Source organism: Sturnus vulgaris, chromosome 4 (assembly GCF_052056855.1).
Source record: "Sturnus vulgaris isolate bStuVul1 chromosome 4, bStuVul1.hap1, whole genome shotgun sequence".
Taxonomy (NCBI): domain Eukaryota; kingdom Metazoa; phylum Chordata; class Aves; order Passeriformes; family Sturnidae; genus Sturnus; species Sturnus vulgaris.
Window position 1 is genome coordinate 25,629,257 of NC_142246.1, and position 15,384 is coordinate 25,644,640.

The 15,384-nt window shown below is 40.4% G+C and overlaps 2 protein-coding genes across 14 annotated transcripts in view; one reads left to right on the plus strand and one right to left on the minus strand.

Moving 5' to 3' along the window:
* Positions 1–83: 83 nt before the first annotated feature.
* ZAR1 (zygote arrest 1) lies at positions 84–6,836 on the plus strand. 2 transcript variants are annotated; one of them, XM_014887940.2, is made up of 4 exons: positions 84–1,153; positions 1,228–1,320; positions 1,395–1,469; positions 1,549–6,836. In XM_014887940.2, the coding sequence occupies exons 1-4, from the start codon at positions 191–193 to the stop codon at positions 1,690–1,692; spliced, it is 1,275 nt and encodes a 424-aa protein (XP_014743426.2). In that variant the 5' UTR covers positions 84–190; the 3' UTR covers positions 1,693–6,836. The 2 variants fall into 2 exon arrangements, with proteins under 2 accessions (XP_014743426.2, XP_088019465.1); XM_088163339.1 differs by having other exon boundaries at positions 1,395–6,836.
* FRYL (FRY like transcription coactivator) overlaps positions 4,825–15,384 on the minus strand; it is a 167,122-nt gene continuing 156,562 nt past the window's right edge. For 10 of the 12 annotated variants that reach the window (XM_014887952.2, XM_014887949.2, XM_014887950.2 and 7 more), the window contains 5 exons: positions 12,739–12,807; positions 9,389–9,406; positions 8,315–8,425; positions 7,044–7,240; positions 4,825–6,935 (listed from right to left, as the gene is read on the minus strand). In XM_014887952.2, the coding sequence (XP_014743438.1) occupies positions 6,677–6,935; positions 7,044–7,240; positions 8,315–8,425; positions 9,389–9,406; positions 12,739–12,807 (654 nt within the window). In that variant the 3' untranslated portion in view covers positions 4,825–6,676. The remainder of the gene's footprint in view (positions 6,936–7,043; positions 7,241–8,314; positions 8,426–9,388; positions 9,407–12,738; positions 12,808–15,384) is intronic. The other 2 variants (XM_014887948.2, XM_014887946.2) reach the window with 1 other exon arrangement.

Here is a 15,384-nt window from a genome sequence, read left to right on the forward strand (position 1 = left end):
GGCAATTAAGAGCCGCGCTGCCTGGTTCAGATGGGGAGCTGTGAGGGGGTGGGGGATGGCTCAAGGCCGCGCACCTGGTGGGGATGGGAAGGGGCCGCAAGGCCGGCGCTCGTCAGGGGCGAGGGAAGCCCAGCCCCGCCCCGGGGATATTTAAGGCCACCTCCCGGGGGGTTGCCCCGGGTCCGGTGAAATGGCCGAGGAGGCGATGGCGAGCTATCTCTACACCACCTACCACCCCTATTCCTACCGCTACCCACCGCCCAAGGGCAAAGGAGGGTCGGCAGGCAGCTGGCGGCCGCGGGGCAGCAGCTACTTCTCGGGCTACGGGGAGGCGGCCGCCGAATACTTCGATAACTACCAGCGGGCGCAGTTGAAGGCCATCCTCTCCCAGGTCAACCCCAACCTGACACCACGGCTCCGCAAGGCCAACACCAAGGAGGTGGGCGTGCAGGTGAACCCGCGGCAGGACGCCTCGGTGCAGTGTTCGCTCGGGCCCCGCACGCTGCTGCGCCGCCGCCCCGGCCCCGCCGCGCCGCGGCCCCGTGAGGCGGAGCAGGAGCTGGGCAGTCCGGCCACCACCAGCACCCGCGCCGTGCGCTTCCCCCGCACCATCGCCGTCTACTCGCCCGTGGCGTCCCGCAGACTCACCGCCTTCCTGGAGGAGCCGAGCCCGGAGCTGGAGCGGCGGCCGCAACAGCAGGACAAGGCAGCGGCCGTCGAGGAGGAGCCGGCCGCTCTGCGGGAGCAGCGGGCGGCGGAGGCGGCTGCCGTGCGGGCGAGCTGGGAGAAACCCTCCGAGGGTGGCACTGATCCCCTGGGGCAGCGCCCGGCCGAGCCACTCGAGCAGCGTTCGGCCGCCCCTCGGGAACCGGCGACGGAGGCAAGCCAGGAGGAGGTGACAGAGCCAGCCGAGGTAAAGCCGGCAGAGGAGCCAGTCGAGGCGAAGTCAGCAGAGCCGCCGGCTCAGCCGGTGGAGGAGCTAGCCGAGGCGAAGCCGGCAGAGCCGCCAGCCCAGCCAGCAGAGCTAGTCGAGGCAAAGCCGGCAGAGCCGCCAACCCAGCCAGCAGAGCCAGCCGAGGCGAAGCCGGCAGAGCCGCCGGCCTCACCCCAGAAGCGGCAGTCATCGGCAGGCAAGACCCGACTGCGCTTCCAGGTGAGTGTCGGCCGCGGGGAAGCAGAGCGGGGCCGGAAGGCGCCCGCACCGTCGAATAACGTTGTCCCCGGCAGTTCCTGGAGCAGAAGTACGGGTACTACCACTGCAAGGCCTGCAACATCCGCTGGGAGAGTGCCTACGTCTGGTGCGTCCAGGGCACCAACAAGGTAAGGGCCGGCTCGAATGGCCCTGGCGAGGGCTCCTCGCCGCCGCCCCCCGCTGACCCTGGCCTTCCCCGCAGGTCTATTTCCGTCAGTTCTGCCGGACCTGCCAGAAGTCCTACAACCCGTACCGCGTGGAGGACATCACTTGCCAGGTAAGGCACTCTCGCCTTGCCCTGAGCCCGGCCATTCCTGGGCCAGGCCGCTCCCGCCGACCGCCGCCTTCTCCCTCAGAGCTGCAAGCAGACGCGCTGCACCTGCCCCGTGAAGATGCGCCACGTGGATCCCAAGAGGCCTCACCGCCAGGACCTCTGTGGAAGATGCAAAGGAAAACGCCTCTCCTGCGATAGCACGTTCAGTTTCAAATACATCATCTGAATGGAATGAGGATTTTTTTTTTTTTTTTTTTGTTTAGGGCTCTTCAAGAAAACTGCAAGTAGAGCAGATTTTTTTTTTTTCTTTGTTTTTGTTGGTATTGTTGAAGGTACTTGGTGAGATGTAGCTAGGAAAGCACAAAAATAAAAATATTGCAAAGCATGCTCAAATGATCAGGTGGGTTTATACCCAGCTCAGAGGGTGCATATAGTAAACTGCATAGGCAACAAGCCTAGAGGTCCTAGACTCAGGACTTCATAGACTCTCAGTTGGAAAGGGTTTCTGTTACTGCTCTTGCACTAATCAAATGCTTGAAGTTAACATCAAATTCACATCTGCAGTAGGTAGTAGACCATCCTTCATAAACAAAACACCAGTAGTATTCACTTATTTTGCATACTTCTATTCGATGTACATGGTGTCCTGCACCTGTTTTTCATCACTAGAAAATTGAGAAGTGCTGTGTAAGTACTGAATCACTTCTACTGGTGCAGCTGGTCTGCATTTAGCTAAGTTGGTGTTCTTGCCTTTAGGCAAAAGAAAAAGGAAGCTTTTCAGGGACAGTTCTCAAAAAATGTTGAGGAATGGAGTCACTGATGTTATGGTGATGGTCTCTTGGTAAATGTGTTGCTCATCTTACTTGCACAAGATTATGGAGAGAAGGGACACTTCAGAGGAGCAAGGTACAATAATACTGCATCTGTTTGGCTTCCTTTTCAATCTGCACGTGAAGTGCAAGAGCTGTGCACTTAGTGAATTATACTTAAAGTTTGATCTAATTGCAGTTTAAATGCCTGCCATCAGAAGGATTGAACATGCCTCCGGGGTTGGGTTTGCAGCTAGGAATTGGACTTGTAGTGTTTGTAGTAATGGCAGAACCAGCACTGGTTACTTGCAGATGATGCTTTCTGTGGGCTATTGGTGCTCTCAGTGGTGGTGTCCAGTATAGGAACACCATGCCAAGTGTTACATGCTGACCCCATGACTAACTTGCAGCATCACCATCTGAGCAGATTCTCAAGCTAGTAGAACCTACCCCACTGCCCCAGTCTGTCTTTTAGCTATGGAGCTGGGCAAACACAAATGAAAACCTACTTTTCTGAGAATGCTACTGGCACTGTTAATGTTTAAATTGAGCATAGTCACCAAGCCTTTTGCAGAACTCGAGGTAGCTTCTCTTTGAAAACAGTAATTTTTATATTTGCTACAGCAAACTTATCTACACCTGTACCCAGCTTGAGAGACCAGCCTATTAAAGGCTAAAGGGAGAACCAGTCTGAACCCATGCTGTAGAACAGCTTCAGTGACAGGTGGTCTTGTATCTAAGTGGAAGCCAGTGTGTGGCAAACAATAGTCTCTGTATCAACGTGTCTGAGGGGCAGCGAGTGTTAATACTATATGCTTAACTCATCTTGCTGTAAATTCCTGCCTTATTTCAATATGCCCCTTAAACCTGCTGCAGTAGGCTTAATGCCTCAGTGTCAATTTAGTGCCAAGTAATTTTATTTATTCTTGCTGGATTCATTATTATAGCAGTGTGAGGCATTCTGGGAACAAGAAGACCAACTCCCTCCAGAGCAGAGCACAATTCTATTTCATGCTTCTACCTGAAGTGTTTTTTCCACGTTATCACAGTGAAAGGAAATATCCCTTGCTTTACCAGCTCATGCAAACTTTCACAGCAAGCTCCACCCTAGCACTATTCAATTTCCCCACAGCTGGGCAATGTTCTGTTGTAGATACGTGTGCCTTGTACTCAGCTGTACTGTGATGAGCAGTGGCAAGCCTCCAGCTTGAGGAATGCACCTGGGGCCCTCTGCAGCCACCTGGCCCCACTGCCTCAGTTTGCAGTTGCAGCTGTGATCTGGGATGTCTTTATTTCTGAGCATATTCTCCTCCAAGGATGTTCTTCAGTGTTTTCCTGTTTGCCTTCCCCATTCTAGTAGCTGTAGTCTGTTCCTGATGCATTCATTGAGAAACTAACTGTGATGAGTCTGTGCACCTCGGTAATGAGTCAGAGAATTGCAGCTCTGTGCCATGTCAGTATGAACTCATGGCAATATAAGCAGCTGAATGCTTCCTATTTATCCTCACAAAACATTGCTTTGAGGATTATTGGCTGTGAATATGGTGACTCTTATGTGATTATCAGTGACATCTACTACAACTTAAAGGCTGTTGTCCCCACTAACTACAGTCAAAGCAGCAGCTGGTTCTGCATGGTAAGATGTAGAACAGGCTTAGCTGATGTGAACTGGGTGCTGTGCTTCACCAGCAGCTGATGAAGGCTCCACATGGCAGGTAGCAGCAAGGAGGCCACACATACTTTTATCAGCTATTGCAAGGCTTGGAGTACAGTGCAGTGGGCAGCCATATGAAACAAACTTTCCTTAATCCTGCAGCATTCTTCAGTTCCAGAGTAGCTCTACATGTCATCCCTCTTACATAAACATGTTCAGTGCTTTTACTGCTTTATGTCAAGTACAACTCTGTACTTTCTAGTTGCTTTTCAGCTTTACTGTCATGTCCATGATGCACTGATTGTGGGCACTGATTCCTAGAATCAGGAGGAAGAAGGAAAGTTACTCCTGACCTATTGCAATTATGCCAAGTGGAACAGCCTTCATGGTGCCGGTTCTTCAAAGCTATCCTGAACTTGCTCTGTACAGATTTTTCATAACAAGATTTTTTTGCACATGCTAGCTCAGTCTCAGTGCTGTATTTGCTGCATCTTACAGGAGATGTCTGATGTTTTGCTTGTTTCTAGATGGATTTACCACAGCTTTGGATTCAGCACAGACCTGGTACCAGGTAATGCAGGGTCATGCAGTAGTTGAGTAATTTTTGAAATTAAAGCAATATCAAAAGACAGTCAGCTAACATGATTCTGCTCCATAGGGCAGGTTCCACTAGTCATTATAAATGGAGCAGAGGAAGATGTGAAACATAAGGAGTTACATAAATGAATTCAGGTTTGAGTTCATGAGAAATCCATTAACAGCTTCAGAAGATGCCTAGAAAAATGCTGCTGCAATGGCAGGACCTAAAAGGAGAAAAATTACTTTAGGGCACCCAGGCAGTGTTTAGTCCGTTTAGCTAAAGTATTTAACCTCTAGTTTGTAAAAATACACAAACTAAGAGATACAATGTTTTTTATTTTTACAAAAAAAGCTGGTAAAAGATGATGTAAATAAAAGTGTAATGCACCCCTAAATAAAACCACCTATCCCCTGTAAATACTAGTTAAATAATTAAGAACACCATCTACAGTACCACAAAACCATCAAAATAATTCAATTTTATCAGGGACAGGGAAAAAAAATACAGTGAATATGAATGTGCCTTGACCAGTTACAGAACTTGTTAGGATAACATAACTACTGTCAGCAGTCCAACAGCGTGCACAGTGCCTTCAATTAATGCATTTCAGCATAATTACATTTCTAGTGGGGCCTAATTCCCCCAAAAAGGCAGAGCTAAGAATTTCAATTCTACATTCTAAACTCTGGAATTAGAGCCCATTAAAAAAATCACAGTGGGTAAGAGATGTATATAAAAATACTGGGTGTTCCTTTCAAATTACAGGAATTGTGGGACTACATTCTTTTTTTCTGTTTTTTTTTTTTGTTTGTTTGTTTGTTTGTTTTTTTCCCTACAAAATGCTGTTGGTTTCAACAGAATCCAGTTTGTTTTATGCTACAGACTTTGACACTGAACTATGAGTATATTGCCTGTTTGCATGTTTTGGTAATCAGGTGTGGGTTTTTTTTTTTTTTTTTTCTCTATAGTCCCAATTCCTTAGGCTTCAGTTGAGTCATGAAGATGCATATACATGCATTCAAACTCTTCAAACCCTGCAGGCTACTCAGACTGCAAGTACTGCATGTGACTACCAAGAGGGAATGCCCCCTTTTCCTCATAGCTTTATACACCTACTGTTTTAACAGTGCATTGCACAAATTTACACGAAAAATACTGGTTTTGCACTATACAGTTTCTAGAATATATACAGAATAAAATAAGTTAACTTCTAATGAGAATTGCTGATGGGCAGCATATATCTTTAATATACATTTTAAAGTCTCTGCAGGCAGCTACTTTTTGGTTAGTTGTTATCAATATTTGTAACATAAGCACTGGTCAGAGAACTGAGCAGCATTCCAATAAAGTTAACAGATATATTATTTCTTTTAGAAACACTGGGACATCCCAGTTTAAAATATTATTAAATGTCCTAACATTTACACACTATGAGGATTAGATCTAATAAAATAAAATTTCTTCAAAAATAATCTTGCAGCTCTTTTAAGCATGCTCTGAGACCTTATTTAACAATCATCCATACCTTCAAAAAACAACTGTCACATAGCCATACATTCTAACTCACACACATTATTTCCTTATTACAGACAACAAAAGCAAATAAAAAGTGAGAAGTCAATGGTTTTTGCAGTCGTATGTCATTCTACTCGTGTTTGACTGCACATTCTTCATGATGTTGCAAAGTGTCTCCTTAGGTGTTAGTTGATGGTTTTATCTACTACTGCTGGAAAGCCAGGAAGCCTTGCAGGTCTTCAGCCAAAATAAACCAGCCTTGATTTTAGCCTCATCCCACCTGCAATATTGATCCAACCTGTAGAGGCTGTTGCTGCAAACATCATTTGTAGTTCTGTTACAACAGAAAATAATGCATAGCTATGCATTATGTTTAAGCCCTTTTCCTTTCATGAAGTTTTTATACATAAATTTAATAAAAAAATACTACTGCCACACAGGCTGCTGTGTAGAAAGAGCAGTCAAGTACGATGTTCACTTCAATTTTCAGGGTTTTACTTCTGATGAAACAGTTTCTTGCTGTGATAAAAGTGTGTTGGTTGCCAGGACTTCCGGAGGTTTGTTTTTTGTTGTTTTTTTTTTTTTTTGTGAAAGGTGCTCAGTAATAGCCTGAAGCGTCTTTATCATCGGTTCTTTTCTAAATGACAGCTCTTCAGAATCCAGTGGTGACAAGATTTACTCCTGTTTTGATCTTCCCTAGAAGCTGACAGGACTGCACCATGCGGAGAGACTCTCGAATTTCTAGATTAAGTTCCATCAGCTTTGAGCTGGCCTCAGACATATCTTGGTTGGAGCCTACTACTGCAAAGCTGCCAGTTTGGCCAAGTGTCTGATGACGGAAATAGATGTGCAGCAATGTTTGAACTGGGTCATCTTCAGAACTGCCAAAGATGTCATGGGGCCAAATAGACCTGTAAACACAGTTTGGATTGAAACATTAAACAAAACCTAAATGTTCAAATGTTCTGTAAACAGACGTTTGCACAGAAGACAGGAAAATAACATGCAATTTGGCTTACCTGAAAGTCTTGACCTGTGCCACAGCTGAAACAAACTCCTTGTTTCTCAGGGATTCAATGAGGGAGTGAATAGCTGTTTCTGTGCTAGCTTGGGAAGCCTCTGCAATTTCAATTTCTTCGATACCACTGTCAGACACTGCCTCGGCCTCTTTCAGGCAGCTCTCCAAAAGAGCAAGTTCTTCAGACATGTTTATTACCTAAAACAAATGTAAGTTATCTTTTCTAGTTTAAATGTATTTCAAGCCAAAATAATTTTTAGAAGATCAGGTTTTTATTTTTCCTCCTCTGTGCAATAAAGAGAAATAGAAAAAGAGCAACCAAATATCTTCTGAAGTTGCTTAAGTATACAGTTAATGACATGCATGTCAATTATTTGGGCTTTCCCTGATGAAGTTTCCATCTTAGTTCTTTTAAAAATTTATTTCAAAAACAAATTTCTTTCCTCCTTATGTTACTTAATAAACTGACAAGAAGAATGAAACATTTCAGAAGGCTACTACAGCAACATTGCCATTACAAAGACATCTTAAATATGAAGGAAAAAATCTAGAAGTCTGCTAACCCAGTGAGAGTAGTGCAGCCAGTGTATATAATAATATATTTGACTTTAGCTGCAACGCATAAGTAAGACACAAGGCCATCTCTCAGAACATGATTCTGCATCTGACTAACTTAGGCAAGTAGTGAGACTCATGTGATGCCAACCTTCCACAGCGTTCTTCAAACACAAACTTATTTGCAGCCTCTAAAAAAATCCGGAAATACAAGTGAGGAACATGCATGGTTGTCTAGAATGCACTACTAATTGTGCTTAGGATGGGGACTAAGGTTGCAGAGTAATTGAATGGTGGCTGAAGTGACACAGTTAAATAAGTTGGTAGAAAGTGATGGTGTTTGCTATAGGAAACACCAGGGCAATGGAAAGGCTCAGCTCTGCTGAGAGCAACTGATGTACCCTGATTGTAGCTTGATTAGAATACATCAGGAGTGCTACTGAAATATTTAAAATCCTCATCACTGGACTCCCTACATTCCTGTCTTTTTTTAAGGAGCTTTCAAGCTCTACAAGAATCAACACAGATAATTGAACATCTCAGAAAATTTTTGTAAGCTCTACTTAAATATTTTATTAATTGGCTATAAAACAGCTGGAACCCTCCTCCAGTTTCTAAAAGGATGTCCCACTGATGAAAATGTTACCAAAATGTGTTTTAAATTGTCTGCTTTTAAAATGTTGACAATTACTAGCTGAATAGTGTGGTTTTCATTACCTCTGCTTCTTTTTTGATTGTTTTTACTTGACTGATGAGTTTGCAATAGGCTTGGAACAGAAGCAGCAACTGGAAATGCAACTTGTATAGCCTCCGACACAACTCCAGCTCCTACAAATGTAAACAACACTATTATATTCAGGGAGTGCAAACCTCCTACTATCCAGTACAAGAGACAATAAATCACAACTTCTTCAGTATAGAGTGTGCAAATTTAGAAGTAGTTAATTTGGCTACTAAAGAAAATGCTAAAATATTTAGAAGCTAACATACAGTAAGCTAATGAAAAGAAAGTGAGTTTCATTCAGTTCTAGATTTACAAGTAGCCTCTCACAGAGATTTAAAGTTCACTTTTTAATAAGTTACATTTCCAAGAAAATGGGTAGAGTGGAATGTGAAGTGATTCAAAAGGCATTTTGAAATGTCTGGAACATTTCAAGATTTCATGTCTTAAAACCAAGAGTTTAATAGATCACTTACTTTTATTGTTGATATTTTACTGTTTTAAATACAAGATCTATTATCCAAAATAAGCAGTTGTGGTCCATAAGTATAGGATCTTTCATAACCATTAATATTAATATTGTAAGTACAGTCTATAACCTGGCCCTTAGCTTACACTGTCTGGCAGAGTAGGAGGAGAATAATTTCATTCCTGGAGGCAAGAATAATGTTTTCTTAATAAAAGGTAGTCCTTACTCTGCTTTAGAAAATAAGATATGATATATTCTTAAGGAAATTAAATAGCAGAATTAATTTACACACTGTCTTGCTTCCATTTTTATGCCTCTAAAACACTAGTCAGAAGTGCAGACAGTGCTAATACTGCTTCACATACAGACATAAAAGCTAGTGCTAATGGAATAATCTTCATAACATTCTACTAACTACAGGATCCTATTATCTATAAAGACCAACAGTCTAATGGGTTAGATGATGCAAAATTGAAGCACACAGCATTTCTGTAATAGTCTAGGACAAGACATCATTATTTCACAAATGGACAAGACAGATGGAGACCAGTTTGGTGACTGGCATGGTTAAGTATTTGATAAATCAAGAACTGTCACTTACTGCTAGAATTTCCATTTGCTAAGCAAGAAGATGAGCAGGTCACAAAAATACAAAGAAAGAAAAAAGAGCAAGAATTAGTGTAGGAAATAATTTTAATTAGGGTAAAAGATGTCCCAGGTAAAATGGAGGAAGAAATACATGTAACATGCTCCAAATATATCCTAAATTTAAAAAATATTAACAGGCTGATATATTGCTGTTATAACTAAAGATAAATAGTATCAGCTTTGTTGTCTCACAGCATGAATAACACTCTTACAACCCTGTCTGGTCTTTATACATTATGTAGTCTGAAAGGTGCACAAATTTAAGGTAATCAAAATCAAGGACACTTCAGATCTGAGCATCTGTACAAAGCTGCTTATTTGTTCTCTATCACAATAGTTTAAGCAAAAACAATGCATTTTAAAATTGGAGATGCAAGGTTAATTTGGATTCTGAATCAGTTTAGAAATTCTTGGGTTTGCTAAACTCAATTCCCAACATCACCGCGAGATTTCTGTAATGTAATTGCATTTGGTTTTTACAAGCCATTTCAGAAAAAATGTTTGGGGAAGAGGGATAGGGAGAGAAGCAGTCAGAAAATATATGTCAGACTAGAGACGTGAACTTTGCCACTCCTGTGCTTTGTACAGCACTCAGAGTATCGATGGGACTCAGGCATGTACAGTAGTCATAGCAAACTGAACCACAGAATCACAGAGTATCTTGAGCTGGAAGGGACCCACAAGGATCACTGAAGTCCAGCTCCTGGCCCTGCACAGGACAAACATGTTGGAATCACAGCATGTGTCTGAGAGCAAAACATACAAAGATGCAGCAGATGTCTGACTCCCAACAGATAGAGGCAGCTGAGCTTTACTAAGCACATAGTTGTAACATGATGTTATGGTAAATTATTTACTATGTGCTTCCCCGGTTATAAACATTGCATATTTTTGTTATGGTGCATGTTTTCGTTCTGCACTCTGTGCTATTATATACTCAGCACAATCACTGTATTTCTGATGCACAGAACACTGATGACATAAGATTTTGAACTGCAGAAGTCAACAAGACTTCGATGACTCACTTTAATGAAGCACAGAGAATCAATCGTATGTTGAGAAATGGCAGGGTTGACTATTTAATAATTTTAGTCATTATATTCCAGTGTTTTTAAAGCCAAGTCTCATTATAACTGTAAGCCATAATCAATCCCTTTCCCCCAAAACACACCCCGATAGCTACTTTTTAAAAATTCAGGAGAGGTTTTCCTTTAAAAATGGCTTTGTACTGCTTCAGTGTCTTTCACATACATGCTTACTTGAGAAATAATCTGATTTTTCTACCTGCTTGTCCTGTAGAAACAGTCTAGCCAGAGTCCAGATGCATTCTTTCAGGCTTACGTGTACTAATAGCAAGAACTGAATAATTAGATTTACTTCCAAGTCTTCTGGCAATGCACAAGCCAGAACAGAATTAATCTCACTATTCCTTAGCTGTATGGACCACAGTGCTAAAAATTAGTAAGAAAATCTTATTTGTGTTAGTGAATGAAAAATATATCTGTTTTCCTGAGCAAGACAACACTTACACATTTTTAGCATTAACTGGTTGACTGCATAGACTTAGCAGCCCCACACTCCATTTACAAGGACTTTTGAAGAATTACCAGCATGCCACCCTTGCAGGCTAGGATTAAAAACCCAAATCAAAACAAGTCCCCACAATTAATAATCAGTGTGATTGGTCTCAAACTCTTTTTCAGAGGCTGTCTTCAAACCCTGCAGAACCAGGGAAGAACAGGCCAAACTGCCTTGCCAGGGAATCACGGATTCTCTCTGTAAAAGCAATTTGAAAGCCTGCATGTTGCTTGTCTTCCATTTCTTAGTTTCCCCAGCTACACAGTAGGAACAGTAACATTTACCTTCATGGTAAGAATGGTTCTGTTCTGACAACTAAATGGTAGAACAGTTTCTTGGTGCATGTAAACAAAATTTTAAGAATGGACTGAAATACAGAAAAGCTGCTTTTTAATTAATATATATACAGCATTTACTGTGTTGTAATAGTAAATGTTATCTATTTCTAAAGATATACCAGTCAGTATACAAAGATGTATACTTAGTATAAAATACACTAAAGTATGAAATACTTTACATGTATTTTACATGTACTTTACTTTGAATACACTAAAGTGTTCATAGGCAAGATAAAAGTCCTTGCAAATAGCAGCAAATTATTTTGCTGGTTTTGTATTGCCAAAGCTTATTCACTTGATTTTTAGAAAATGTGCAACTTCAATGCAGTATAAAAATTAACATTATATTACCACATGTTTCACTACTCTAAAGAATTCAGGTACATTTTGTGATTGAATTAAAAAGCCCCAAACATATATGTGGGCATATATGAAGAACAGCAAAAGAAAACTGTATAAAAGTAAATATTTCTGTTGCTGAAGACTGCATCTTCAGCAGCAGAAACATGACCAAGTACATCAATGAATAGTTGAACTGAATAAAAGAAATAAAATTCCTCCTTTCTCAGCTTGGATTTGAGATTTTTGTCAAACTGTCATTGTGAAAAGGTAAGTTCATCTGCAACCTGCAGCTCTTTCTTACATCTTTCACTGTCCTTACCACAATACTTCAGATGGCAGACTCCTTGTACCTATTAATATAGGGTTTTGGATTTGCTTTTTTTACTGAACCAATATTATGCAGCTATTCTATTAAAAAAAAACAAACAAAACAACAGTCCTAGTCCATTTTGGGAAAAGCTATCACCTCTTATAGCAATTAGTAATATTAAACATGGATGACTGCCATGCAGATACATACAAATTATTCAACTAATATTAATGGTTACTTAACCTATTGTTAGATGATATTTTGACAGAAGTGTTTAATGAGCTTTTTGCTATACTGCTACTTTACTCCCTGTTACTTCTCACCCAAATATTGGCTCCAGAAAGGTCTTATGTAGTTCTATAGTACTAAATATATTAAATTCAATAGAACTTTTTGAGTAGACAATGTATCTGAGCATATAACTAGAATTTTAATCTTCTTTTCCTTCTAGAAACAGCAGCAGAAAAGCAGACTTGCTGGTACACAGATGGTATCTAGCCTGCTTATCTACTCAGTGTTATTAAGTCTAGAACCCAAGACAGATTGGCAGTTTTTATTAAGAAGACCCATTTTTATTGCCACTTCATGAGACTCTGAGCTTCCAAAAGATAGGATGATAAATGAAATGAAAAGCTTTTCATACATTTTTAATCTCTCTACAAATATTGGAATTTTTGTGCAATAAAGATGATTTTTAATCTCATATCCTGAGACTCACAAATGACATATACCTACCTGGGCATCTGTGTTAGTCCCATGAATACCATCATCAGTACCAAATGTCCTTTTGCAGTCTTCTAGCCACTGCAAAATAAATATAAACAACACTGAACATCTTCTAAAACAGCAAACGGAAAAAACTGCTTAAGACACTTTGTCTTGTACATTCTCAGATAACCTAAGAAATTGTGGTATGAAATCCATTGTCTACCAATGTTGTTTCCAGTGATGATATGCACTCTGATATATCACTTTGTAGCTTTTATTTCCTGTAGCCTTCATTACCCAAGATGGAGATGGTACACTTCAGCATAAATACATTGATACATGATTGAACTGATACTGTTACAGGCAAATGTACGAGGGGGTGGAAGCAGAAACGTCCCTCTACTTTCTGCACTAGGTTTACATCAACATGATTTATCAGCCTTTAAAAATACAGCACTAATTCACATTAGAGAATAAGCCTGCTATATTTCTTGGGACTACTTTAGAAACAGAAGGAAATAGAGCTCTCCTGTGTAAGTAGATCTACATGCAGGTTTACAAGATGGAATGAAAAAACCCAAAATCTGCAGTGGGAGTTTAGCATCACCTCCAGTTCATACAAGCCAAGGAGATGAAGTATTGTTGCATTACACAATGCAAACCTGCAGGGGCTGCATTTAACTCCAGTTCCTATAGCAGACAACTAGTTTATTAATTTCAGTGGGCAGTCTCTTTTTTTACCTTTAACCAACCATGCAAATTCTCAAAAAATAACCTCCATGTGTACTGGCATTCACAAGAATATTTGTGACTGTATCTGTGTTACTATAAAGCATTTATAGAACCAAATATATTCTTTTTGGACAAGACAACCTGATCACCCTATTGATACAGGGCTCAGCAAATTTTTCTGTACACTGCAAACAACTGCAAGCATGGGTATTACTGAAATGGGAATGCATCGTGTTGAGATAAAATAGTATCATCTGAAATTAAAAATAGGCTCTATACATCCAAGGAAGAATAATTTAGCATACTGCATGTGCTAAATTTTGGTATCTTGAATCTCAGAGGGAATCTTGGTGACCTTTTTCTAACCTTTGTCTGATGCAAGGAAAAGAAAAATGTGATTTCCCATCTGCTCAATTTAATAAAGGTTACTTAGTGAATTAACTAGGCCTGTGTGCTCATCAAGAGGAGAAATGGAATTCTCTGAACGTTGCAGTGTCAGTTTCAATTAGTGACATGGATACCAACATCCACAGCAAATCTCATTTTTCTTTTTATCAGACAGCCTCCATTGGGAACGATGGAATAGGTTTGCACTGCAACCAACAGCATCAGCAATTGTGAAGCTAGTATTTCTTTTCACACATCACTCTTTTAAGATCTTTTTTTAAATCTTAGAACCAGTCTGAATAAAGGGTGTGCCTAGAATGCTGTGTGTATAAGCTTGTATTTTCTATTACATGTATTACATGATTCAGTGTCTTTGTCCCTAATGCACACACGCAGTCCAAGCAGTCCCCTTGCAAGAAAACAGAACAATAGCTCCAAAAAGGTGACAAAATTAATTTGTTGAGAATTTTTACAGAAGGTATGTTCAGCATGGTAGAAAGATCTATTTTTTTCTTTGGGAAGAGTGTGGCAGAATAACCTTCTTTATGTGTTTGCTTTGTATCAATTCATGTTTCCTCCATGTATCTCCTACAAAGTGTTGATGAAAGCATAACACAGGGAAGTTTGGGGTTGGTCTTGGTCATAGCACAGGTTGGTTTGCCAGATCAAACCCTAAACAGACATGGTAAAAAGCCCATATACTATAGGTACCTTTCTGTCTTATCTTGGTGCATAGGTAAGAGTTTCAAGCAACTGCAGCCCAAGCCTTTTACTTTTTCAATTTGATTCATGTGAATACCTGTCACCACACAGAACTGAGAGTGACAAATGTCATCTATTAGGATAAAGTTAAAACAACAGTTTTTCATTAAAGAAATTAAGATATAGATTCTTCCAGTGGTTGATTTTAGAAGACACTAGATTAACATATAAATTACATTTATTTAAATATCTGTTGATTTTTATTTACTTTATTATTCAATAGACCAATCACTTAATTTGGTCATTTTTCTGTGTGTTTCTATGAAAAAACCAAGGGTCTGCATTAAGTTGATTAAGCATTTTGCTTTAATACTTTCGGATTTAATAGGATACATAGCACAGCTGTGTGTAACAACAGAATTCAGATTTTACTTGAGGAAGTCTATACTCTTGTTTAAGACAGAGTAAGAAAATAAAACATGTATCTAAGACGCAGCTTAGAAGATTCTTAGTTTACATTTAATATAAGATATACCTTAGAAAAAGAGGGCCAACAACTAAAGAAATACTTATAAAATGTTTTAGGGAAGTAAATTATTTGAGATAGTCACTACTTCTAAATTAACATGCTCAATAAGCACTTAAATAATGCACTAAATTGACTAAATGATGTGCTATCAAGAGAGAGCTAAAAGTTTCTTCCTTCTCAGTACTGCTTCTTTTTATTTATAAATGATTAAATAAAAAAAATCCTGACAAAATGCTCTCAGTTGTTTCAGAACAATTCCTTTAACCCTATGAACTTTGCTCCTGCTCCAGTCACTCACAAATCTGTGGCAGAAGACAGGCTGA